Genomic DNA, 27,189 nt, shown 5'->3' with positions numbered 1-27,189 from the left:
AAGATAGCCAAACAGTGTATGCCATTCAGGCACACATCAGTACAATCTTATAGAGAATTTTCAAAGAACTTGATCATTAAAATTGATAACTGATTAAGTTGTTAATTCAAAATCTATTCTTGCCTAGGCACCTAGGCTTCTAAACAAAAATTATTTATTTCAAAATATAATTTGAAAAATGAAAAAACAAAAATTTAACTTAAGTTGATTTTAAAAAAATAATTAACAGCATAGCTACTTTGCATGAGTAAGTTTATTATGTCACTTCAAATATATTTAAAATATCACAGGTGACAGGAAAACAAAAGAGAAATTTTAAATATTGTGAATGTAACTTTTTTTTTTAATACATTAAAACTATAGCTATATCTTACAAAAATAGAAGTACAAATATTAAATGACATATATAAAAATGATCTACATTAAAAAATATTTCTTTGGTCAAGATGTGCCCAAACAGGGCTTTTAAATTTATATTTATACTTAAACTTAGGTTCATAATGACTACTTTTAATGACAACAATCTATCTAACAAACTATTAAGTAAAAAGTAAAGTACCTACCCCCTCCCTTTTGGACCTTGTGATCTATAGGGACAGATGATGTACTTTCTATAGCTGAGGGTGAACAAAGGCATTATGTGGCCAGCACAATGACCAACAGCCCTTAACTTTCCCCAACCTATGGTTAAATACCTATACTTAGGGGCATCTAAATAACCCAGAAGTTCTAAATCCCAGCATTCAATGAGATTTGAAATCGAGACTCTTTACTTTGGAAACCAAGTGCTTTGCCACTCAGCTACTGTGCCCTACAAAATCATTACAAAGATTAAATAATGTGAAGAATAATGTATTTGGAATGAATAAATCTGAATATAAATCACATGCTAATGATGTAAGATCTGCTTGTTTCATATTCAAATGTAGGGATGAATAAATTAGAATTTTCTGTTTATATTTCTATAACATTTTTAAACAAATCAACATTGTGAAAAAAAATAGTACTACAAAATATTCAAGAAATGCACAACTTTTAAAGCTCATTCTGGGATTTGATAAATAAAAAAAAGGGCATTGATGAATATCTGAAATAGGCCGAGTTTAAATGAAGTTATCTCCCTTATCAAGAAACTTGACACTTGGTTCATGGGCCAGAGTTTCTCTTATTTCTGCTATCTCAGATGGTGATACATAACAGCATCCTCCTATCCAGCTGGCGCCAGACTTCAACCACTCAAGAACGTGGTCAGATATTCTGTATTGAATTCTAGATCTGCCCAGATTTTTAAAAAATATATTAATAACAAATAAATTAAAAACATAATGATCTAATGAGACAGATGTTGAGCAAAGGTATACATAGTCAGTAGAGACATTGGGAAACATTTAGAGGAAATGTAGAGACTGTATGAAAAACAGGATGGGTGTTTCTTTCTTTAAGACAATTTTTTCACCATTTAACTGTAAATGTATATTTGTTTTAAACAAAACTTGCCACAATTGATAATGGATATAAGCACTTCACTATCTATAAAATGCTTCCAATGGCAAGCGTTTCAAATAGCTTCCTACAACTGGTCTAACTCCTGGCTTTCACGTGTGGCCCAGATATTGGATTTAGAGAAGATGCAAAACTGAGCAACTGGCACCTGAACCTGTCAGCCTTCTAGGGAAGGAAGGAACTCATTTGCCTTGACTAGCTACCCATCTAGGAAAAGAAAAAACTCTAAATCCAAACTTCTGACAGAACCTGCAATGCTGCTGACTCCAGGCTGTATCAGGTACTTGACGTTCCTTTAGATGCAATAGAACTAATGGGTAAGTGACATCTTTTTGAGGACAGTTAGTGCCCAAGCTTTCATCTACCTATAAGATGAATCATAGTCACTTCTTGACTGAACGAGGTCAACACACCTTTTCGGAAGCCCAAGCTTATTTAAAGCTGTAATTTTGTTTATTAACATTAAAGTCTATAATAGTCTACATAATACTAAATTAATGTGATACTTAAAAGTTTCAAACAAAACTTTATCCAGACCATATTGCTGTGTTTATCATGTACTTTATTCTTTCACTCAATGGTTAGCAATCAAGTACTGTTAGTTTTTGTGTAAATATGTATGAGTGATTAAGACTTATGAAGTCTATGAATAATGTAATTAACATTTCTAAAATAGTTTTTCAGCACGTTAAGTCCTTCCTTTCACAGCTTTATTTATCTTTTGATTTTTATCAAATGAATTACTTAATCAATGTTAAAGTAGACTTTTCTTACTATTTTGAAACTTATTTTTACTTGTAGTGACTATCTTTAACACGGAGGCCAATACAAGGAAAGCGCAAACAGGGACGTCCTCGTATAACTTGGTGCCACACCTCCATGGAGGACCTCAGAACAGTGGACACCAGCTGGGAGGAGGCTTCAGACATTGCCAATGACAGATCTTTATGGAGATAGTTTGCCGCACAATTTGCCGAACGGCGCAGGAGGACTTAAGTCTAAGTAAGTAAGACTAGCTTTAACAAAACATTTACCTACACATTCTAAGTTCATTGGATGATAAATTCATATCATTCTTTTATCTTTCACATATGGGACTGTTTTGACAATATTTTTATTTATCTATACTAAACAAATAATTAAATGCACTGCATTGTAAGCAAGCTAGACCTGAAGTCTTCCAGTGATAGGCTAGACCTAACAAGTTAGTGTTTTGTTGAAACTCATATTCATTTTTACCACTTTTAAAACCCTACAGAAACAAGGTCCCTGCTGAAACCAACAATGTCTGATCTACCCAAACTTTTCTAGCTCAATCATTTCAGCCCTGCACAAGTCTCACTGGCTAGTTCGCATTTTGAATACATCTAGAATGTGACTGTCACAGATGCCATTATAAAATTGTTTGTACATTTCACATTTAAAAGAAATATAAACCCTTGACTGAGCCTCAGGAATTACCCCACAAATTTAGACCCTTGACAGCACCTCAGGTTTTTCCCAAGACGTGATTATGAAGTTTTAAATCTATTGGCTGATTTGAAATTAAACAAAGACATTTTTTTTAAAGAGTTAGCGCCAGAGAATTGGCGAGAGTAGAGAGAACGCCAGTCGATAAAATATTTTCATAGTAGTCAGTCGGTCTTCTAAGAGCTCTGTTTTAAAAGCCTTTGTGATATTTTGTGTTGATTGATCTATAATTTGTACATAAGCTGTACTTACGTTTCATATTTAAATAAAGTTCCAGAGTTGTGTTTTTACAAAGAATCTCTTATTTGCATTCCTAGATCGTCATTTATTCAACTATTTTAATTCAAGTAAAATCCCCGGCATCACAACACATCGTGACATCTTGCATCATGCATGTTGTGACATATTTGGCACTCTCCGACTAATAAAAGTTTATGGACAACTTTTAACGAAATTTATTCAAGATCTAGGACCAATTTCTAAACTCTTCAAAGGAACTTCATTCTTATTTAACGGAGGGCAGAATTTCTGTGTTTAACAGGTCAGTTGGTTATCGATAATTCTTTTATAAAGATTTTCGTTAGAGTTACGTCTAACTCACGAAATCTTATTATATGTAATTGGCAAAAGGAATAAGACCAATATACATAATAACTGGCATTATTAAAAGACCAGTAAATCAAATAACTGGCATTATAAAAAAGACCAGTAAAGCAAATAACTGGCAATATAAAAGACCAGTAAAGCAAATAACTGGCAATATAAAAGACCAGTAAAGCAAATAACTGGCATTATAGTCATTATAAAGAAGACCAGTAAATAATCATTTGTCTGGCACAAAGTAAACAGAAGACCAGATTTAACCAACTGTTAAACCAGTAAAAAGTACTCGGCTCAATAGATCTATATATTCAATCATACGACTCCAGTAGTACTTCTACTGTAAAACAAAGTTCTACTTCATAGCCAGTTACGGCATAACTAACATTGATTTGTTATATTCAAAACGTTACTATATTTCTACATTCCAAGTTGGTATATTTTTCAACATGTCTCCAAAGACAAGAACACAAAGAGGGTTAGAATTATTTGACATAGCTAAAGAAAAACAAGTACCTAAACCAGATGAATGGGTTCATCGACAGGAAGAAAAAGAATATCAAACAAAGATACGTCAAAAAGAAGCAGAAAAACAAAGAGAATATCAAGCAAAAGAACATTGTAACATGACTTCAACAACAGACATAATAGGTGAAGCCATAGCTTTAGCAGAAAAACTCAATATTCCTTCACATGAACGAGAAAGATGGTTTGATAATAAATTAGCTGAGATAGACAGAGAAGATGACAAAAGACGGCAAGAAGAATTACAACGAGAATTATTAGAATTGAAAAATGCCGAATTCAAAGCTGAACAAAAGAATGATGCAACATTAACAAGAATATACCAGAAAGCTCAATTAAGAAAGCGTACAGCATATCTCGAAGATGGATTTCTCAAGAAGATTACTTTCCACAAGTACAATGTCATTGAACAAATATATGTACCAAAGAAGTACAGAAAACAAATTATTAAAGCAAAGCATGAATTTTATGACACCATACATATGAGTGTAACAAGTACTAAGAAGAGAATAGCCAAAGAATATTATTGGCCTAGCTTGACCAAAGATGTCAAGAAATACATTAATAATTGTTCACATTGTCAACATGATTATTGTGAGAAGAAACAAACTCAAAAGAAAAGCAACATAACTAAAACAAAGAATGAACCAGACTACAAAGCCAGAATTGACAACAATGAATCTATGCATCATGACTCAAGTAAATCTACAGGGACATCACTGCCTACTACATGTCCATCCCTACCCACTACATGTCCATCCCTACCTGACAATACAAGCCCATCCCTACCAAGTACTTTCCCATCCCTAACCACTGATGATGACTTCATACATCAAGACTTGAATAAGACTGCATCTGCATCAAATACTATGATATGCATTGAACATTTTTGCTACAATCAAGACAAGTCTCATGAACCAGAACCAGAAGCAGATACTTATCTTCAATCAACTTTGGCTATACCAGACAAAAGTGAAACTGTTCAATCTGACTCTATCACTCATACAAGTATTCCTCATTTGAAAGAATGTGAGTCAACTAACGAAGCCATTACAACAAAGAATATTGAAAGTCAAAGAATAGTACATGAACACATGAAATCAAGACAGTTTGATCAAGGAGATAAAGTCAAATTACTGTTACCAGATTTCAGTAACAAACTGTTTTACAAATGGCAAGGTCCTTTCCACATCATCAGAAGGATTTCCAACCTGCTTTATGAAATCAATGTCAACAAGGTTACCAGAGTATTTCATGTTCATATGTTTGAACATTACCATGAAACAGATGATGAAGACATCAAAGCGGAAGTTGAATTTTGTCCAATTTTAGCACCTATTCCTGGAGAAGAAGAAGAAACGTCATCAACACTCATTCCTGAGATAGATGTTTCATTACCAGCATCAAATCAAATTGACAGTCCAAAGGTCATCACTCTGAATGACATAGCACTACAAACAGTGAAGAACATTAAAGTGTTTCCAGACCATGCAGATTTCTTTACCAGTGTTTCTGAAACATTTTCAGTCCTGCAATTTGAAAGCAACTCAGAGAGCAACAACATTGACAACACCAAGTTTCATCCTCCGTCCACTCAAGGGGCAACTTTTCTTCAGAAAGGAACAAATGAACTTCTTCAACATTGCTCTATTGAACATTATAACGCAAAGCATTCTGCTACCATTGTTCTACAGCGTCAAAGTTAATCAACCAGAAAATTGAGTTTTGGTTTCGGACAGTTCTTATTTTCCCCAAACTCAAACGCGGTTCAATCAGACATTATTTGTGAGATCAATATGACATGGAGACAACAGCATCATAAACTGAAAGACCTTTTCTTCAAGTTTAGAAAACGCACATGCACATCCATGACGGCAATTCAGAAGGGTTCCGAACTTAACATTTCTACTTTACATATGTACTATAGCATATGTAGTGTCACTTGATCCATTATCATTCATACTCGTCAAGGAAGAACATTATCCAGTTATAATTAATTAATTAATTAATTTGTCTACTCATTTTTCACAGGAGTTCTATATCAGATTATGTCCTATTTATTTCAGCACCAAGCAACCCACTGAGGAAGGTCACTCATTCAAGATACTTTGTTTATTATGTTTCAGCATCTTTGCATATGACATGCATCAGACATCTTAATTTTTAACATTTAGTATCATTATCCAGAAGATTGTCATGTACTATCACAATTATTTTTTCTATTTCAATTTTTTCATATGCAATATATTTTTCCATGTACACATTTTTCACATTAGTACTAACCAAATGAGTTATAATGTCATATTTTAATTTTATCATGAAGCACCATGAAGAGAAGTAACTCATTCAATTCAAGATTTAATTTATTCAAGTATTATGCTTTGTACAACTTTTGATATTGTCTCATTTTCATAACCACTTGAATAGTGAAACAGGTGTTCTAAGTCATCAATATACCTGACACTGCATTTACATTTTTTATTGTTATCTCCAAGTTGACTTTATTTTTCAGAGCATTGTCATATGTTACCTCAACCATTTTTCTATAATTTCATGTATGGTATTTTGTGTATATTTAAATATTTTTAATACATATGAGCATTTCTATTACCATACAAATGCTAAATGGAGGGGGGGGGTAATATGTCACAGATGCCATTATAAAATTGTTTGTACATTTCACATTTAAAAGAAATATAAACCCTTGACTGAGCCTCAGGAATTACCCCACAAATTTAGACCCTTGACAGCACCTCAGGTTTTTCCCAAGACGTGATTATGAAGTTTTAAATCTATTGGCTGATTTGAAATTAAACAAAGACATTTTTTTTAAAGAGTTAGCGCCAGAGAATTGGCGAGAGTAGAGAGAACGCCAGTCGATAAAATATTTTCATAGTAGTCAGTCGGTCTTCTAAGAGCTCTGTTTTAAAAGCCTTTGTGATATTTTGTGTTGATTGATCTATAATTTGTACATAAGCTGTACTTACGTTTCATATTTAAATAAAGTTCCAGAGTTGTGTTTTTACAAAGAATCTCTTATTTGCATTCCTAGATCGTCATTTATTCAACTATTTTAATTCAAGTAAAATCCCCGGCACACAACACATCGTGACATCTTGCATCATGCATGTTGTGACAGTGACATCTGGATAATTAGGACACTCCGCTGCTTAGGTACAAACCCTCCTTTAGATGATCAGGAACTTTAACTTGGACATCATTATTATGAAGAGATAAAGTAATAGTAAATTAATGTACTGGACCCAGTGTATCTTAGTCAACTATGGCTGCAGAAACATGTAACATTATTTATACCCAATGTTTCTGAACTTTTGTCTTAAACTGAAGACAAGCAAAATAATAACAAAGCCTTTTTTAAAAAATAAAGCTTATCTAGGGAAAAGAACTCTGCACATACAATTATAATTTTTCAATAATCTAGAACATATTTTCCTTATTGAATATCAAACAAAATAATTAATTACCAATAATAATTGTGTTTTTTTTTTAATTGATTGATATTTTGTTAGCTACAATAAATAATTGTATAAAGTTTCAACCAGAAACTACAACGGGTGTGGGAGAAATAAGGTGTTCAATTATTTATGGTGACAAAACTCTACATTTTTAGTCATATCTGTGAATATTGAAGGATTAACTTTCCTTGTTGGTATCAACCAAAATAATTAATTACTCATAATTAATGGACTAATTTTTAATTTTTTAATCTGATTCATGTCTTGTCTATGTCAATGAATAATTGTGCAAAGTTTTAACTGTTTCTAAGATTGGGTGTGGGAGAAATAATGTGCACAAACTTTTTACCAGACAGACAGACCAAAAGATAGACAGAGTGAGTTTCTGTAATCTTTGTAAAAAAAAAAATCAAAATTAAAAAAAAACAAAACAAAAATGTCCTAACCGACTTTTGGCATCAAGTGGCCTAGCATTGGGTTTCACAATAATTGGAATGTTTAGATTGAGATGACTGATGCCTTGTAGCAGGGTTGTCACATGGGAGGGATCCACACAGTTGACTCCAACTGCCACTACATTGTCACACTGAGCCACAGACCTTAGAGCATCCTGGATACTCTCCCCATGAGCAGTGTGCTGGTTGTCCTGTATTTAAAGATTTAAAAATCCTGGCATTAAATTCTACCAGATAAAATTAATGGTGTATGGCTGTCTGGTCATGTGATATGCGCTCTGGACTGTTGTCTTGATCGTCCTGGGTTTGAACCCTGCCCACGCACTATATCCCTACCAACATGCAGGATGTTTAGGATAGAATGTAATAATCTTCAATTATGAAAGTACATTCAAAATATGTACAACAAACAATGTAAAATTCATTTTCATTTTTTTTTTACATTTTAACAAAAATTAAATTTTTCATTTGGAATAAAAAAAAAACAAAAAAAAAAAAAAAACTTGAATGCAAAAATGTATTTCTGAAAGTCTGTTGTTTCAGTCAAATCCATTTCTATATAAAATCTCTTAGCAAAAAAAGGTTATGAATTTTGTCCAAGAAGTTACCAAAACATGTTACTCAGGATTTGAGATTGCAATTGAATTTATCCATATCTAATGAAAATAAAAAAGGCTTGTTTTCGAGTCCGAAGATTAGCGAGGATACTGTATTCCATATCTAATAGGAATATGATATCTGTGTGGTTTGTCTTTGTGTTGGCTACTTGACATTTTCACAATCCGCATGCCACAGAAGTAGGTTGACTGTATTTATCCTACTCTACAGTCCCTTATCACAGAAAAACTTACTTTTATTCTTTATATTTCCAAATGTACAAATGTTTACAGAGTGGCAAACACTTTCTCCAACATTCCAATTTATTCTCTGAGAAATTTACAACTTTAAATTGTTGACAATAGTCATTCATTGTATAAACATCTTACAAATTTATAAAATTATACTGTCGAATCTGGTTAATCAGACCAGCCACTTATTTAAACCCGATCCCAAAGTACAAAAAAATCCTATTATGCAATTTAATTTACTTATTAGAACCAAACCTAGTGTCTCCATGTGGTCTGATTAACCAGATTCCACAGTATTTATATTATAGGCTTTAAAAAAAATTGTTTGTTTGCAAGATTAACTTGACTATCTTTTTTTAACAAGGCAAACATCACTGACCTTACATTGAAAAGTGACAAATGTTTTGGTTGTTGGGAAATGCTTCAAGTTGTCCACTATGGCCTCTGCCTCATGTTTGACAGGAATGGTCTCAATGGCTAGAATATCAGGACCTGAGTCCACTAAAATCTGAAGTCTTGGAAGGTGCCAACTTTGAAGTTCCTGCCATTAAAAAAAGAATTTATATTGGAATTAATAGACAAACATTCTACACCCGCCACCCCCATAGTCATTGGACATTTTTTTGTCAAATGTTTTTTTTTCCAAGTAAAAAGTATAAACAGCATTTTAAATTATTAAAATGATCTGCTGACACTTTAAATTAAACGGTGATACTAAGTTGTAATACTAAATGCTATTTTCTTCAACTTTTACCAATCATGCCTTTTAAAACAAAAAAATCTCAAGGAAGTCTTTCAGCTTTCAGATGCTTTGAATGTGTTATAGAGATGTGAAAAGAAAACATTGCATTTTTAAAATTCACACTAGATAACATCTGATAACAATGATATGGAGGTTTAAGAAATTTGACGAAAAAAAAATGTACATATCTGTATGCCAGATTCAACAAATGTTTAAGCTCAGAAGAAAAGTTTTAAGCCTTCGCTGAAACTTGAGTTAAGTAATGAACTTGTAAGAGCTGCCAAAAGATTGTATTGATAAATCTCAATACTTAATGCCTCGACTTTTAACAATTAACAATGAACTTTAAAGTTATTTGGTTTCGTTCCTCATTGTAAGATCTTCAAACTGCAGATGACAGAATGGGTATTGGACTCAGATACTACATCAGATACTACACTTATCTGCTACAAAATTGTGGAAGATCACAGTTGGATCTTTATGGCCATCTAAAAATTATGCGTTCTTGTTTTTTTTTAGCTCTGGCACATAGATGAGTTTTATTGGTGGACTCTTGGATTCCAAAAACTACATGTTTATCTTAGATTACCTGCCTAGACATAGCATCAGCGTATCTTCCAGTATATTCAGACATGTCGCACAGTGTAGCTCCATAAGGACCAACAGATGCCGCAACATAACCAGGTCTGCCTAGAATGAAGAGAAAAGAAGCTCATTTTATTAAATGCCAATCTGCTTATAGTAAATATGTCCATTACAAAAAAAAATTGCTTCTTCTTTAGATGTCTAATTATTGTCAAGCATGAGTGGTGTCAGAGTGAAAGTGAACACATTATTGTAATGGTTGCTCATGTAATTAAATTATTTGGTTCTGCTTCTTCATCTTCTTCTGCTTTCATTTTATCAAGTTGGAGGATTCAGATTGCCAGTCCTGTATAGTGGTTTCCAGATCAAGCAGCTCTCCATAAAGTTTTTCTTCTATTAAAGATGTTTTGAGCCAGTAATTTGTCCAGTCCTCTTGGTAAAGTATGCAACTTTGGAAGGCATTGTCATCATTCTCTGGTTACACACCAAAAGGCATGTTTTGTTACTTCCAATTTTCAGCTTCTGGAACATTTTGCTTTGTTCTGTACTGTTTGATAATCATGTTGGGACAGCTTGTAATATGCATTATTTTTCCTGAAGTCTAGGTGAGAAGTGCTTTATTATTGTCTTCATCTCTTTCGGATAGAAAGTGTTGCATATTTATTTTTATCATGTCAACTGTTTTGTACTGATGTGCCAAGCTGGCATAGTGTCTGCGTGTATAATGTGTTGTCAACTGTTTTGTACTGATGTGACAAGCTGGCTTAGTGTCTGTGTGTTTAATGTCTTGTCAGCTGTTTTGTCATTCTTGTTCAATAAACCTTGGACAGAAACATGTTTTATGATCTTTTATTTAAAGGCAACAACAAAGAGGAATTTTGGACTGCTTACTCATTCTCTAGTTCTGCTAATAAGAATATTCAAAACCTCTACCAACCAAAGTGATAAGTTTAGTGTGAGAATGAAGTTTTGTTTCTTCAAAAGTGATAGAGGTAAAAAAAAAACATTGATCAATTATAAAAGGTAATTCAATTTATTTTATATTTATTATATCTAGCTTCCATTGTTAACAAACAATCACTATACATAAAAGGTTGCTTTCATACAAGACTTCCTTGCCATAAAGTTTTCTAATAAATTGGTTTAAGTTAAAGAATATTTTTGTTTTAAATTAGTTATATTATTATAAGCAATAATTTATAGATAAATTATATGTTGCATTTACCAGTTATTATCTCTGCCTCATTCTTGGCTAATTTGACCAGCTCAACAGATTTCTTAATTTGGTCAACCGCCTGTGTTTCAGTGTATCCAAACCTCTTTTTGAAACCATCTACAGAGGACTGATAGCTGGCTGAGAGGACCACATCCGCACCAGCAAGGTAAAACCTGTAACAATGGTAGAAATACTGCATATGTGAAGGAAACAATGATCTCAATTTATGAACATGCTATAAATTCCAAGAGATATTTTTATTTTTTAATAGCATGTCCTGAATGAGCAATAGAGCACTTGGTCGGCAAAACAGTTGTACCAAGAAAAAGTTTTAAGTGAGGTCTTTATTAAACATAAGATGAAAGAAACTAAGATACACTAATACAGATTTATTTAAGGCCAAGACCATAATGAAGTGAATAGCCTTGTCTGTTAGACTGCTTATCTACTAAACTAAAAGTTCTGGGTGAGAACCCTTGGTAGAAAGAAAAAGAAATTCCACAATACTTAAAGACATTCTATAATTCTATTAATTTTCTAAGGCTACTTAGCTTATTTTGAGAAAGCAAAAGACATTGCTGTTAGCATTCTTAATTTAAAAAAACAAACAAAAAAACAATAACTTCTTATTTTATCTGATTTCTAATTCTTAAATTAGCCTGGTGTTCCTAAAAAAATGTGGATGAGACTATTGGCTGCAAACTGCTTTTTTTCTAAACTAAAGATTGCAAAATGGCACCTGCGTTGATCCAAGACTGAATTCAAACTTCTGAAACCGCACAAATTATATGACCAGCCAAGACTTAAGCTTAAGGAATCGACTTACTCTTTGTGAAGTCTCACAAGGTCTTCAGGATGTGTAGCAATGACTGCCGCAGACCAAAGTGGGTCACCCTGTTGATGAAAACTGTTATGGAAGCTGATCCTTTCTGTTTAGATGATTCCCAATTTAAATATAGAAACTCTAATTTTAGATGAGGAATTAGTTGATTTGTAAACATGTGGTTTAATTAAAGGGGACAATTTTTTAAATTCAAATTTAACAATACATTTTTTCCAAGCAAATGAAATGTACAAATATTTTATAAGTTCCTATTGAAATGAAGATTTGTCGTATCCCAGACCTCCTACAAGAAGGCAGTGCATGGCAGTGGGCTGGATTCAAACTCATGACCAACAATGATGATAGTCTGATGCGCATACCACACAATCAGGCAGCCACCCAAAAGCTTCACCCAAGCCTTCAACTTTACATTAGTGAAAACAAATTAATCAAATAAAATGTGGTAGAACACTTAACATTTCTATTGGGGCTTTTTATATTTAAATTTTGTTACAGTAATCAGTTCCTGGTTTACACTTTCATTTTTTAAGAGCTCATTAGCATTCTTTAAGAATTAAATACATAAAGAAAGATAAAGGAGAGAAATTTTAAGTAATATGAAAAAAAAAGCAAAATATAAAAAATCCTTTAACTCTTTGGCTCCGCACCAACGCACAGGGCGTTGATTTTAAAAAAGGGGGAAAAAGTCGGACCAACGCTGGGGGCATCGGCTATTTCAAATTTATTTTTTTCGTTTCCATTTCTCCGATTCTTGTTTTTTATTGCTTAATTGTTTATCTAGAATAGTTTCCCTTTGCTAAACATCCGGAATTTCCTTCATTTAACGTGTTTTTATTTTGTACGAAGTTTGTAAAGAGATGACATTTATTTTTTCTGTGTGCGTGTTTTTTTTAACATGGAGCTTCAACCAAGGCCATATAAACTTTGTAGATCTAAATATTTCTTTGATAAAGAAGTATAAGAATTCAGATGACAGTGGTTTTGTTTCATCTGATGGTGATATTGATAAATCTAATTATATAGATCTAGATCTAGTAAATTAATTTATAGGTCTAGACCTAGGCCTAAGCCTAGGTCTAGTAATGATGAAGTTTATCAGCTGATGAAGCAGCTCCACCCCCAGCTAATGTTCAATGTAGATCTAGAACTAGTTTAGCTGTCTCTACATTATCTAGATCTAAATCTAATCAGATAGATGTAGATCTCTAGATCTATCATCTAGGCACTGAAACAGAACAATTTCAGATTTATTCCACCAAGAAATTGGGTTGTCAACCTAGACTTAGTCAGCACTGCATCTATTGAGATGGAATGTTTTTTTCATTGACAATCACATTGTTGATAGTCTTGTTAGCAAAATAAATAGCTCTGCTGACCATAGGATTAAATGGAACACCCCTGCTAGAATAAGATCCATTTTCATAGAATGGAGACCTATGACTATAAAGAAAGACAGAGTATGTAAACACTTTGGGTCAGGGAGAACGGTTTATGTTTGCGCAGGATGGGAGTCGAACCCACACATTCATTTTGACTGCTTCCATGAATATCACAACTAGAAGGAATATTTATATACTAAGTACATGAAGAACTTTAGAAGAAAATACTATAAATATATATATGCTGTACAGTTGGACTAGTTTTAGGGTAAAAGTGTTTTGTTCCAAGCGTGTTGCTTTTTTTATGGGCTTTTTCGTTAAAGTAGTGACATTGGATTATTAGTTCCAGTTTATTATTTTTTGCATCTATTGCTGTTTCTTCTGTGGTGTTCTGTAAACAAATGGATAAAAATGAGAAAAAAAAGCTATTTCAATTCAATTTGAACAATAAATTTATTTAAACATGCACTTGGATGGATATTTTCAATGTCAGTTGGTGAGTTTTTCATTTTTAATTTTTATATTCAAAACCCAAAATTACAAAAACAACATAATTTGCAAACTAGAAAACATAAGAAATGGAAAGAGCATCCATTTCTCTTTAATTCTATATCAAGTTTATTATTTTCCAATAATAAATAAAAAAGTTATACAAGTTATATCGAAGCAAAGTAGCGCACTCTGAAATGGCGGAAAAATTAATTCCGTCCAAAAGTGGCAAATAATTCCGAATTAATTCCGGAGCCAAAGAGTTAAAAAAAAAAATTATCAAAGGGAAGAACTCTGCACTTACAACTATATCTCTCAATAATGTATCAAAACAAAAATAGTTTGCTTTTTCTTATCAAGCTGAGCTTTTTAAACATTTTCCAATTGCGGAATTTAAACTTTTTAAATTCATGTAGGGGTTCTGTGCCAGTATACAAAACTTTTAGAAAGAATGCAGATCTAGATCTAAGTGTAAAGAAGAACTCACATTAATAGATGTGTGGCCCATTTCAGCTAGAGTTGTACCGGTACCTCCATCTAGCACAACAACTTGTTTTAACTGACTCATCATCTGTGACTGTTTTCTGAAATACATTTTTTATAACCATTACTGTTCATTAGTTTTAACTAGAGATGTGAAATGAAACAAACCCAAGCCAAACTCAAACCTCACTTATGACAGAACCAAAGCCAAACTTTGAGCCTGCTCAATACCAACTGAACGGACTATCCTTACTCTCATCTAATGGAATCCAGATTTGCAATTTATTGCAAATTTAGCAACCTTCACATTGGGACATCACTAAAATTAATTCCACATCACTTCCCATAACGTAATTACTGACTAAGTAATGTCTATAGACATTGATAACAATTTATTTCACAAGGTCTAAAGTCTATAGACATTGATAACAATTTAACTGACAAATTTATTTGAATTTTCTATAACTTTGAATGATTATGTTGTCTAATCTCATTCAAAAGACTGCCAAAGAGTTTGACGTGTTTAAGCAATGTGTATTATGGATGTTGGTACCAACTATAACTTTGCAAAGACATAATACAACAAAAATCAAAGCGATCAATGCAGAACCTGGACAATTTAAAATGACAAGCTTTTTAATTAAATTTTTGTCTTTTATCAACCTGTAAGATCAAGTTCATACACAGACAGATGTGTGACTTAAAATGCATTTTTTTCAGTCCAGCTTGGATGAAAAATTTATTTTCATCATTTGCACCAACTTAGAACCTTTATATGTGCCTTGTCTTTCATAAATACAGAAGATTGCTAATTGTTTATATTAGTACTAAAGCATTTAAAAAGTGCACATAGAGACAGACAGTTTGGGTAAATGCAGCCTCTTTCCAAAAAAAAAGAGTTTTAAAGTTTATCCTGTATCAAATGAACTGGTAGACTGATGCTGATAGTAATGACACGAGAGATGAAGTTCAAAATTACTTGGCTATATGTCAATTACTGAAGATACTACATTGCAATTTTGAAAAAATATTTTTAACATAAAAAGCTGTTGACTATTCCTGTCACAAGTACTTCCAGTGAAATAGTATTTTCTCATTTCATGTTTATCTGTCCCTTGGCTTTCATGTTATGGGGTGCCTGTACTAGACTAGTTCCTACAATCAAATGCTCCACTTTTCCTGATCAGCAGCTGTTCTCAACAGGATATCAAAAGAGACTGGTCCTTTCTTTACATTGTCCAGATAACTTTTCTTTGGAGAACCCTTTCTTCATGCTCCCTCCACTGTACCTTGACCTTATTATGACCTATGTTAAAGGTTGACTTTTGACACTTTGACCTTATTATGACCTATGTTAAAGGTTGACTTTTGACACTGAGTGTCACAGTGAGACATTTCTTACAATATGACCAAAGCAGCTCAGATTTCATCTCTTGACAGTAATGCTTTTTTAATTCTACAGCTACTAGATCTACAGATGAGCTAGCACCAGGGTTCAAAATACTCTTTCAGGTATCTCTTAACCAGGGCAGAGTACCAAGGGACTGGAAAGAAGCTAATGTCACCCCTCTATTTAAATAAGGAGAAAAATCAGACTCAGGAAACTACAGACCAGTATCACTTAACAGCATCACATGTAAAATCCTAGAACACATAATATGTAGCAACATCATAAACCACTTAGACAAACATAATGTCCTCACACCATACCAACATGGCTTTAGGAAATATAGATCATGTGAAACACAACTAATAGGACTAATTGATGATTTTTCAAAAGGTTTAGATAACAGAGCAAATAGATGCTATCTTACTAGATTTTTCCAAAGCTTTTGACAAAGTTCACCACCAAAGTTTGCTTAAAAAATTAAAATATTTTGGCATTGATGGTCCATTACATCAGTGGATTAAAGATTTTTTGATAGGGAGAGAACAAACTGTAATAATAAATGGCTCTAAATCAACACCAATAACAGTAAACAGTCTGGGGTCCACTACTATTTTTAATTTACATAAACAATTTACCAAATTGCATTACCTCGGGAACAAAAGTCAGATTATTCACAGACGTCGGTTGCATAATATATAGAACAATAAAAACAGCACAAGATACAGAAATTTTACAAAGAGAATTAGATGAATTACAGAAACGGGAATCAAATTGGAGCATGTCTTTCCATCCAGAAAAATGTCAGTTATTAAGAGTAACAAAAAAACTAAAACTAATTAATTCCACTTATGAATCTTATTCATGGTAGGCCTAAACCAGTAACACAGACTAAAAATGCAAAATACCTAGGTGTTATAATAAATGAAAAACTGTCATGGAATCCACATATTGATGAAACTATACAAAAATCAAACAAAGCATTAGGGTTTATTAAAAGAAATTTCTATAAATCAAATAAGAACATAAATTTAAAGCTAAAATGTTATTTAACCTTGGTTAGGCCAATAATAGAATATGCATCCTCTGTTTGGGACCACTCAACAAAAGAAAACATTAAGAAACTGGAACAGACACAAAATAGAGCAGTGAGATTCATAACAAACGAATAATACAATACTCAGAAAAAAAACACAAAGATAAAGGCACATTTAATTTCTCATCCCATATTATATGCTAGGACTGGGACAAATTTGTACAAATACTCTTTTCTTCCCTAGTGCTATTAGTCGTTAGAGAATGGTCGCATGGAATATGGGTTGCCTGAGCTAGACAGGAAAACCAGTGACTTGGCAGAATTTAAGTCATTGGTTAATTATAATATGCTGTAAGAAATTACCCGCCTTGGACTTAATCATCTTTTTTTGAAGTAACCCGTCTGATAAGATAAGTAGAATCTTATGTTATATAGATCTAGAATCTAGTCTAGATCTATTAATAATTACTAGATTCTACTATTAGTAGTATTACAGTATTTACAGTTATGTTACTTCAACAACAAAGATTATAAATAATAATAATAATGCCTCCTACCCAGATTTCAGTTTTACCGGTAGGTCTAGATCTAGATTCCAGATTAATCTAAAGTAAATCTAGAATCTAGATTTCTAGATCTATCTAGCTCTAGACATAGTAGACATCATAGAGTCTAGATCTAAACTATAATCTATGGAATGATGATATTCATGGCACATACTTCACATAGATAATGACGTCACATAGATCTACATAGAGTTGATAGACCACATACTGTGACACAGTGTGACATACTAGTTCTAGATCTATATCTATAATAATATAATAATATACTATTCTTATTATACTTATTGTAACTTATTCTACATTTTAAATTTTAATTTTATAAAAATTAATCAAATCTCAATACTTAAAGTTGTAAAGAAATTCCATTTACCTAAGCGGTAGGCTAGATTTATAATACAAAATTTGTAGTAGAATTGAAGCTCAGTGTAACTACCTAGATTACGCTTGCTTGTTTACATAAAGCGAATGGTAGCTATAGAAGAGCATGCCGAATCGTAATTTTAAACTGCTATACGGCCTTTGTTTAGCATGGTCATCAATCTAGGTCAGGCAGTGTTTCCCAAACTTTTTTAAACACTATATTGATTTTTCTCTATATTAGGCTATATTATTATACATAAGACCAGGTCATTAGGTCTAGATTCTTGATGAGATCTAAACATCGATGTAGATCTAGACAAACCACATTAATTTCCTATATCTTTGTGGTTGTTTTCATTTTTAAATAGATCTAGATCTGGATAGTGATAGATCTATATTTCTATTCTACTTCTAGACTTCTAGATCTGGAAATAAAAATGCAAACATCATTATTTTCGTCTACCTATCTACCTATTTTGAGAACCCTCATTATTATTACCTGTATATATGCCTAGGCCTTGATTCTAGATTACTATATATCTAAATGCAGGGTCTACAGTATTTGGCCTATAGTCTATTAATATTAGTAGGCCAATTACAGGTAGGCCTGCGCCAGGAAATGCAGTTTTAGGTCAAAAAGTAGCGTCAAAAGTTTAAAATCATGGTCAGATTTTTCTTTACTTTTCATCTGGATCGAGTGCGTTGAAATGTACACGATTTGGTTTTGGTGATCTCAGTGTTAGTGGCAGACAAAATACCTTGCTGTGAGATTTAGATCTACAAAACTAACGAATATTCACATTTGACTAGACTCAACAAGAGTTCAAGAGTAACAACATTAGTAAAATCAATAAATTTAGAGACACTGTGACTTTCTATGGAATTTAGGACTAATTAAAGTAAAATAACAATAATAGGAGTGTACATAAACACTGAACCATAGTAGGCCTACTAACAACCTAATAAAATACTCAGATAGTCACATATAGGTAAAGGCACATTAGACAGTGGCGTAGCTAGGGTGAGGTAGGGAGGTCCAAATTTGAAAATTCCCTAGGCCCCCATTTGAAGGGGTCCCCAAATGAGTGTCAGAAATTATTTTTTTTTAACATTAAATATTACACCATTATCTCATGTCATGATGTCGAATGTCTAAATGCAGGGGCCCCTAAAGAGGTCCAACCCCCCTCCTCCCTAGGCCTCCAAATACCTAATAATATAATCACCCAGCTCTAACAAGTACCTGACATTAGTTGGGGAAAAGTAAAGGCGGATGATCATTGTGCTGGCCACATGACACCCTCGTTAACCGTGAGCCACAGAAACAGATGACCCATACTTCATCTGCCCTGTAGAATGTAGGTGTGAAAGGGGAACTTCGGTTCGGAAGCCAAGCGCTTTACGTCTCAGCCACCGTGCCTCCTTTATTCAGATAAACATTACCAAAACAACCTGGTCCCAGCCTGGGAATCGACATGTTTTGGAGCCACTTCATCTCGGTGAGCTGCAGCTCCAATGCGAAAGCATACCCACGTATCAACTTATACAGAACATTGGAAATGTAATTACACATCCAGTAAGTTGAAAGAAGGGCCTTGCAGAAGCTAGGGTTACTAAGAAAACTGGCATGCTAATGTCACTCTACTTAGGGGCTATCTTATCGCAAATAGAGTATAGCCTGCCCGATTACGTCAATGCGAGCAAGACGGCCGTGTACAGGCTCAGAAGTTTATTTGCGATACCTATAGAACGGAGGTAATATAACTTAATAGAACGTATGTAATGGGAGGTCATCTTAGTGTCCGTCATTGAAATGAAACTACTGAATACACAACTTTTAATATTGTTTTATAAATGGTTAACGCACAGCAGCATACATTATCCATATTTGTTTTATTAATAATATAATAGCGTTAAAATAAAATAATTTTTTAAGTTTTTAAGATCTAAACGTGACCAACAGACAGACAGCAATGACACTAGGAGGATTGCCGCTAAAAAAACAATGTACAATAAAACAACAAGAACCATGGTTAAGTTTTTTAAAAAGTCAGTTTATTATAGACAATCATCAATAATTTAATCATACAAATATATTACATACATTGGCTTTAGGTCTCTATCAAACACAAACAAATCAGTTGTACAGAATCATCACAAGGAAAAGAGGAAGGGGAACTAGAAGTGGGAGGGGGGGGGGGTGCGCTGGGTCTGACATTCATAATCAGGTAATAAATTATGTTCATGTTGGTTTTATTATGTACATATAAAAAATGAGGGCCAGCGCAGGATGTCACATCCGAAAAACAGCGCAAGACTAAGGCATTATACTATGTACAGCAGGCCATTTTATTTAAATACTCAAAACTATTACATTAACTTATCATTGAGTTGACTAATGTTTTCATTGATAGGAAAAAACAGCTCAGCCAATTTCTTTGAACTTAAGAAAAAAAACAATCCTGTACATTTGAAGTCATTCTGCTTGGCACTAACCCAAACCTAACACAAGGTATTACATTATGTACAAAGTTATAGTTTAAATATGTATAAGTTATACTTATAACAGCAAAGACATTATTTGTAAAACTTCACAATAAATAGCACAATGAGACTTGTTTTGTTGGTATGAGACGTGGCTTTAAAACGATGAACAATTATGACATTGATACATTCAACAGTTCAACATGAAAAAAAAGTTCGTATTTTATTTATGAATATGTTCGCAATAACAAACAATGAATATAAAACAATATGGAAAAGTGCACACAACATCACTATGCACCAAATTATCATATGAAGGCAACAGCTTTAGGAACAATGTCCACAAATATGCCTATCAAAACAAACCAACTCTAATCACCATTTAAAACAAATATCAGCAGTATTTCATAAAGCAGGCCACCAATAAAGAGTAATCAGGGTTAACATCAAACCAACAAGTGCATAATGCTAGGATTACTTATGACTACCGGGTAGGGAAAACAAGTGATTGCGCATTTAGCATAAAATCAACAAGTTTGTCATCAAAAATAAATTGCATCCAGATTTATAGGTTACTTAATGCACACAAAGTTATTTCACATTTGCATTGTGCCAACTGTGAGCAATGACTACAGCAAAAAAAAAAAAATCCATTTGAAATGATCAAAAAATGAAGTATCATAAAATATTCACAAATGATTAAGAAGTTTGTAATCCTCCATACTTTCAGGCCAATATTTTATTCAAATTACCTTCACCCAAATAGTGTCAGTAAAACAAACATGTAATCAAGGCTGAATTAGGAGGCAAACAATGCAAAGATATAGGACATGTGAATGTCACAAGTTAAAATCCTGGAGAGTTTGCCTGGCCAGGTTCATGCCACTTTGAAAAAAAACAAAACATGGATAAAGGTTCTCAATACATAATTATTTGGCCAAAAAAATGATCAGAAGTATGTATCATGTAAATGCTTTATTTCATACTATTAGCACCAGATCAACAGAAGTATAACAAAAACATTGAAATGTTCAGTGAAATGGTGGTGGAGCAGACACAATTTGTTAATGAACAATGTTTTCATACCAAATAACAGAGAAACTTAACACTGATAAAAGTAGGCGAAATTATGAAGTAGATGAAGTTGCAATGCAGGAGCGTAAAGAGGCACCAAAGTAAACTTAATTGTACTGAGAAAGGAATAGAATGAGTCAATCATGTACTGGTGGAATTCCGGTTTACATCATTTAAATATTATAGGTAAGAACTTTAAAAAAACAAGAACTGATTTTGTCTATTTTATAACCATTTCTTGAGCCATCAAAAAATAGAAAGTGTAAACCAGACTCTATCCTAATTTCTGACATTAAACAAGGTTTATGCCAAGTTTTGAAAGATGAACACTTGAAAGTGTCTCCAGTAAAAGGCATCCAAGGCCTTTATTGTACATAGGTAATGAATACAGCAGTTTATATGCACTTTATATTGACTAACAGTTGGACTGTAGGCTTCTGTAAGTCATTTTGTAGAGACCATAACTCAAGTAGGCCTATTAACAATGGGATGATTCAATTTTATATAACACAAAGATTAAATAATGTATCATTCAATCCGATGGTTTTCTTAATAAAAAAAAAATTATACTAGCCTTTTTTTTTTCATTTGAAAAGCTTATCAAACAAACAACAAAATATGATACGAAAAAGATAGGCTACTGTTATGCTGTTAAAGTATTTAATTTGAACAGTTACTTCAAGTAGCCTATATATTATTAATATATTTGAAAGACTTTGACAAAATATACAAATACTTGTACCGTTGGTTTCTATTTTTTGTTTGAAACAAACGAAACATTTTTTGTCTACAGGTTAGCATAGAAGTACTGAGCTCTCTTTATAAGATGATGCACAGCTGAAAATATCACCATGAGGAACATAATTCTACAGCATAACAAAATACTGACTGGGTCATTCATGTCTCTATACAACAGTAATCTTTCAAGGAGCAAATAATTAAGCTTTATTATTATTATGTGTGGAAAAAATATTACTGCCACAAGAATGCAGGGTATGATAATACTATTGCCAGGTGTGCATCAGTAAAATAATGCAAGCTGTGGGAGACAGATCATGAGTGAAATCCATGACACTGAAACTCTAGGGAGTGGCAGTGCCATGAAAATACGTACTAATCATGCCACTGTTTAAAGTCAATTGGCCAGAGAAAAAAATATTTTCATTACTGACATTTTAATGTGTACAATCTCTGGGAAAGACTAGATTCAAAAATGATTTTTCTGTACCGTTAGAGACAAACTTCTTAAATTAAAAGCATGAACAAAAGCGATTAACCACTAAATAGCTAAATTAACTTAGTCATTTTTTTGTTCAATTTCTAATTGTTAATGAACACATTTTTATCTGTAAAAAAAAGTTGTTTTTTTTTTTAAATAAAACTCACTGTAAACAATGATGTTCTGAATATTGAATTCCTAAAAGATGACAAAATTGTATAAACACATAAATAAGCTATCGAATGAAAGGTATTTGATAATTTTTCCTCCAGGAACGAAGGCGGAGAGCTCACACTACTGGGCCGAATATATTTTAATTTAGTCGAAATTCAAGCTCCATTTAAACTGTGAAACATTTTTCTTCATTTTCACACATGCCAGAGTTTAACCTCATCTTCAGAATCATTTTTTGTCTGAATAGAAACAAAGAGAAAGGCCAAAATTAAACAATTAAAGAAATGTTTTTATTAAGCTTACAATCAATTTTAAATTATGATTTACAAAATGCAGTGAGTTAAAATGCTAACAATTACAAACGAACAGAAAAAAAGGCCTAATTTTTCTTTTCAATTACATACCTCTGCATTTAAATTCTGAACTTTAGAAAGCAAGTCTTCATCTAGGGCCATTTTATGACCAAGTTCCACAGCTCCTGCACTACCTGAAGTCATAAAAAAAAAAAAAAAAAGTTAATATACCTAACGGTGTACTTCTGAGTGTATTCACTGCACAGAGAATACTTGTTCTGTCTTATTTCAAATGTTCTATGTAATATCTAGAGATAAGACACATTACAGTAATGTGCCATTTAATGGACCTATTGCAAAGTTATTTCATTACCTGTCTTCATGTGTCTAATTGTTGAATATTCCCTGTAGGTGGAGCTAGAGGTGGTTGAGCATTCTGCTGATTGGTTGCTCCCAGGCCAGCAATGAGAAGAAAGAAGAGAGGGGCGAGGGGAGTGCAGTGGTGAATGGCACAGTGCGTGGAGACTTGAACTTCGAGCCATGGCAAGAGGGGCTCTCTGAAATATTTTTAGGAGGGCATCCTTCTCGACCAATTGTGTCTGAAGCTGTCGAACCCTGTAATAAAATATTCAAATAAAAGCATTAATTAAGCCTAAAAATACAAATTTATCAGTCTCTGTTACCTGCTTTATTGAATGGAATTGGCTATGATTTTGAGCATCTATTTCATTAACAAGTAAAAGTTTATTCAAAGTGTATAATAAAGATAAACATAAAAAACAAAAAGAAATATACACCAAAAAACTGCATAAGTTTGAAAATAAATGTTGAAAAGAAAATTTAAAACCTTATTTTATCAAATCTAAGCTACAGCTTAATGTTAGCCACACCATATTTCTCTGGTTGATGTTAAAAAAATTATTAAGATGTCAAGTGTCAGTGTTGCAGAGACTATTCTATCACATGTCCAACATTTCCATTCTTTGTTTAGTCAGTTAGTTGATCATTGATAACTATTTATCTGATCCCGGACAAAGGACCAAGTGGAAATGCTAAGATATGTTCTACATCCCAAAATTGAAGTAGCAAGGGATATAAATGGCAAAAAAAAAATGCAATAGAAAAGCAATGGGACATTAGGTGTTGAGTCCTATGCAGTCAAGGAAACCATGCTTTAATAACTATATAATTTTTACCAACTTAAACAGCTACTGTCTAATTGGAAGAATTAAATGAAACGAAAAACAAGGTTTCTTCTTTCTGCATTATAGAAACCAACTGGGCAAGAGCTGAGGCTTCACTGGATCCAGTCATGGAATTAATGTACGCCCAGGCTCCATGAGCTTTTGTACCAGCACTCATGCCATTTTTCCTCTTTCAGCTTTTAATTGGTTGCCCTGACATGATAAAGGCGCTGACAAGGCTAAAAGTGGAAAAAAAGGGACACTTACTTGGCTTCAAGTTCAGCAACATTCTTCTGTGAATGATGCATTTCTTCTATATGTTTCAGCTTTTCTGTTTTGGCTTCATCTATCAACTTGCCTACATCAGAGGAGCTCTTCTCCAGAGAGCTCAGTCTGACATCCCTGAAACAAGAAAGTCACATGATGATTGATATTTGTCTTCAGAAATAAATTGGTGCATTGGTGGTAAATGAACTAGTACTATTTGTTTTGGATTTGTTTCAAATGAGATGTTTTTATGGGTGGGAGTATGCTAAATATGTTATTTTTTTAACTTTCGCTAAGAAGATTTGAGGGGAAATTTTTTTTTTAAAGTTTTGAAAACTTTAATGAATCTATTTCAAGACATGAAAAGATATATATTTTTAGCAAGAATTTAAAGGGAATGCAGGGTACCTCACTATAGTTGGAGAAAGTAAAGGTGGTTGGCTGGCCACATGACACCCTGTTTGTTAACCTTTAGCCATAGAAACAGATGACCTAAACATCATTTGCCCCATAGATCACAAGGTCTGAAAGGGAAACTACTTTTTCTAGAGTAAATACCTAAAATATGCTACAAATTAAAAGCAAAAGATAATTACTTGGAAGATTGATTAGTTTCTCCTAGATTCAATTGTCTCAGTGTTGTCTCTTTGACATACTTCTGCTCCATCTAAGAAATAATAAAACAGACAGTTCCTAGAAAATCATTTCACCACATTCAATTGGATCATTTAATTTTGTTTTTTTTATTTTCTTGAGACTATAGTAGAATAACATAAGCATAGTCTTTTTTATGACAAACATCAAAAGCAGAAAGATACATTTGGTATTTTATTTTTCTGACTAGATTCTATCCAACACGTGAATAAAAAAAAAAACGTACTGCAGCTAATTCTGTTTCCAGCTGTAATATTTTAGCATCTTTTTCATCAAGCATTTTCCTAAGAGTACCTGAACCTTTCAAATCATCTTTACCAGCATCAGGTTTCTTTTGGTTCCCAGCCTAAAAAAAAAAACATTCCAGAAATCATAAGTTACATTAAATTTTTTTGCTTTACATGTTAATGATGTTCCTTCAGAATTAAAGGTTGTTACATTGACCATTGAGATGACCAAATGACAGTGCGCATACCACATGACCAGGCAGCCTTTTGTAAACGTGGTAGAATTACAGCTGCTTGATGAACATCCCTGTATCATTTAAAATGTTCATTTCTTCAATTTTAGTTCAATATATATATATCATATTGACAGCATTTGTATGTATAAAGATCTAAGTTCATTCAATACTAATCAGCCACAAAACCTACTCTTAGGGAACCAATATATGAAATTTGGCCCCCCTGCCCACTTCTTTCCCCTAAGACATGTGTTCTGATCTTCCTAAGCATTTTGAGATACTAGCAACTTGTGACAACTGCTAGTCCTTGCCTGATTACAAAATTTCCTAGTATGATTGTAGGCCTGGAGAACAAAAAAGTGCTGTACATTTATTTAGCCTACACTGCTGTCAGTAATGTCTGAAAGTAGAACTTTGCTCAGCTCATATCTACAAATCTGTACCTTTTCTTGAGCTCTGTACATGTCCAGCTCTTTTTCCAAGAGTGCTCTCATGTCCCTCTCTTTTTTCTCCTGTTTCTCAGAAGCAGTCTGGAGAGTGGTCAGTGCTTTCTGCAGCTGCTCAAGTTTATCCATGGAAGCATGTTTCTGTGAATTCATTGCAATCGTGGAATTTTCATAAGTGATAATTTCATAAACATATAGAATCTCAAGGTCTGGTAAATATCAATGACTGTAATGAACAGTTTAAACTAAAATAAACAAACTGAATGAGATTCTATCTAAGGCAAAAGACAAGGAGGAATGGAGAAAGACGGTCACAAATCTTGCATGATGCCCCAACGGTCCAACAGATTAAAGGATAGATAAAGGTAAAAAAACAAAAAAATAAAATCTAATTGAACATGCTGCTTCCCTTTTTTTTTTATGATAATTTTCTTTTAGCAGACCTTAAAAGCAACTTACTTGATAGTATTTTCTATTTGTTTTAATTTTTTTAACCTTCTAATTTGGCAGTGTTGCAATAAGGTTTTAAAAACTGACCAATAAATACTCTAATTAGATGACACTAAAAAAAAAAAAAAGAAGGGAACTGAATTCAAACTATAATTTCAGCATTGCAGTATTGTTTTTTTCTTGCAAAGGAAAAACAAAAAGTAGAAGAAAAAAGAAAACTGTACCTCTTCTTCCAGTGTGAGAACCTTAGTCTGTGCAGCCAGTAATGCATTCTCAAATATTTCAACATGGGCCCTGAGCTCCGTAATTGTTAAGGTGAGCTGGGTGTTCTCCCCTTCTAGCTCATCTCGACTCAAAGACAGTTCTTGACCTAGTTAACATTTACAAAAATAAACAGTTTAAAATTGTCCAGCACAGGTTGGGACATTACAACAGAGACAGAATGTAACATCACCATCTGTCACCAAGTGACCTAATAAGCTTACTAAAGTGCACTATTCACTTACAAAAAAATGTG

General features: G+C 33.1%; 2 protein-coding genes across 5 annotated transcripts in view; both read right to left on the bottom strand.

The window, feature by feature from the left end:
- Nucleotides 1-235: 235 nt before the first annotated feature.
- On the bottom strand, nucleotides 236-18,131 carry LOC106071688 (uncharacterized). Of its 2 annotated transcripts, none has more exons than XM_013231843.2 (8): nucleotides 17,975-18,131; nucleotides 14,620-14,716; nucleotides 12,247-12,314; nucleotides 11,430-11,593; nucleotides 10,209-10,309; nucleotides 9,257-9,418; nucleotides 8,021-8,220; nucleotides 236-1,275 (listed from the first exon to the last, which is right to left on the bottom strand). In XM_013231843.2, exons 2-8 carry the CDS (start codon nucleotides 14,701-14,703, stop codon nucleotides 1,104-1,106), a joined length of 951 nt encoding a protein of 316 aa, XP_013087297.2. In that variant the 5' UTR covers nucleotides 14,704-14,716; nucleotides 17,975-18,131; the 3' UTR covers nucleotides 236-1,103. The 2 variants fall into 2 exon arrangements, with proteins under 2 accessions (XP_013087297.2, XP_055868825.1); XM_056012850.1 differs by lacking the exon at nucleotides 17,975-18,131 and adding an exon at nucleotides 17,596-17,730.
- Nucleotides 18,132-19,997: 1,866 nt separating this feature from the next.
- The window catches only part of LOC106071675 (angiomotin-like), a 35,400-nt gene continuing 28,208 nt past the window's right edge, over nucleotides 19,998-27,189 (bottom strand). For all 3 annotated transcript variants that reach the window (XM_056012470.1, XM_056012469.1, XM_056012468.1), the window contains 8 exons: nucleotides 26,897-27,042; nucleotides 26,220-26,363; nucleotides 25,540-25,659; nucleotides 25,256-25,326; nucleotides 24,660-24,794; nucleotides 23,582-23,823; nucleotides 23,320-23,402; nucleotides 19,998-23,154 (listed from right to left, as the gene is read on the bottom strand). In XM_056012470.1, the coding sequence (XP_055868445.1) occupies nucleotides 23,110-23,154; nucleotides 23,320-23,402; nucleotides 23,582-23,823; nucleotides 24,660-24,794; nucleotides 25,256-25,326; nucleotides 25,540-25,659; nucleotides 26,220-26,363; nucleotides 26,897-27,042 (986 nt within the window). In that variant the 3' untranslated portion in view covers nucleotides 19,998-23,109. The remainder of the gene's footprint in view (nucleotides 23,155-23,319; nucleotides 23,403-23,581; nucleotides 23,824-24,659; nucleotides 24,795-25,255; nucleotides 25,327-25,539; nucleotides 25,660-26,219; nucleotides 26,364-26,896; nucleotides 27,043-27,189) is intronic.

This window comes from Biomphalaria glabrata, chromosome 15 (assembly GCF_947242115.1).
Source record: "Biomphalaria glabrata chromosome 15, xgBioGlab47.1, whole genome shotgun sequence".
NCBI classification, from domain to species: Eukaryota; Metazoa; Mollusca; class Gastropoda; family Planorbidae; genus Biomphalaria; species Biomphalaria glabrata.
The sequence above is the reverse complement of the archived record's forward strand: the minus strand, read 5'-3'. Positions and strand labels throughout refer to the sequence as shown.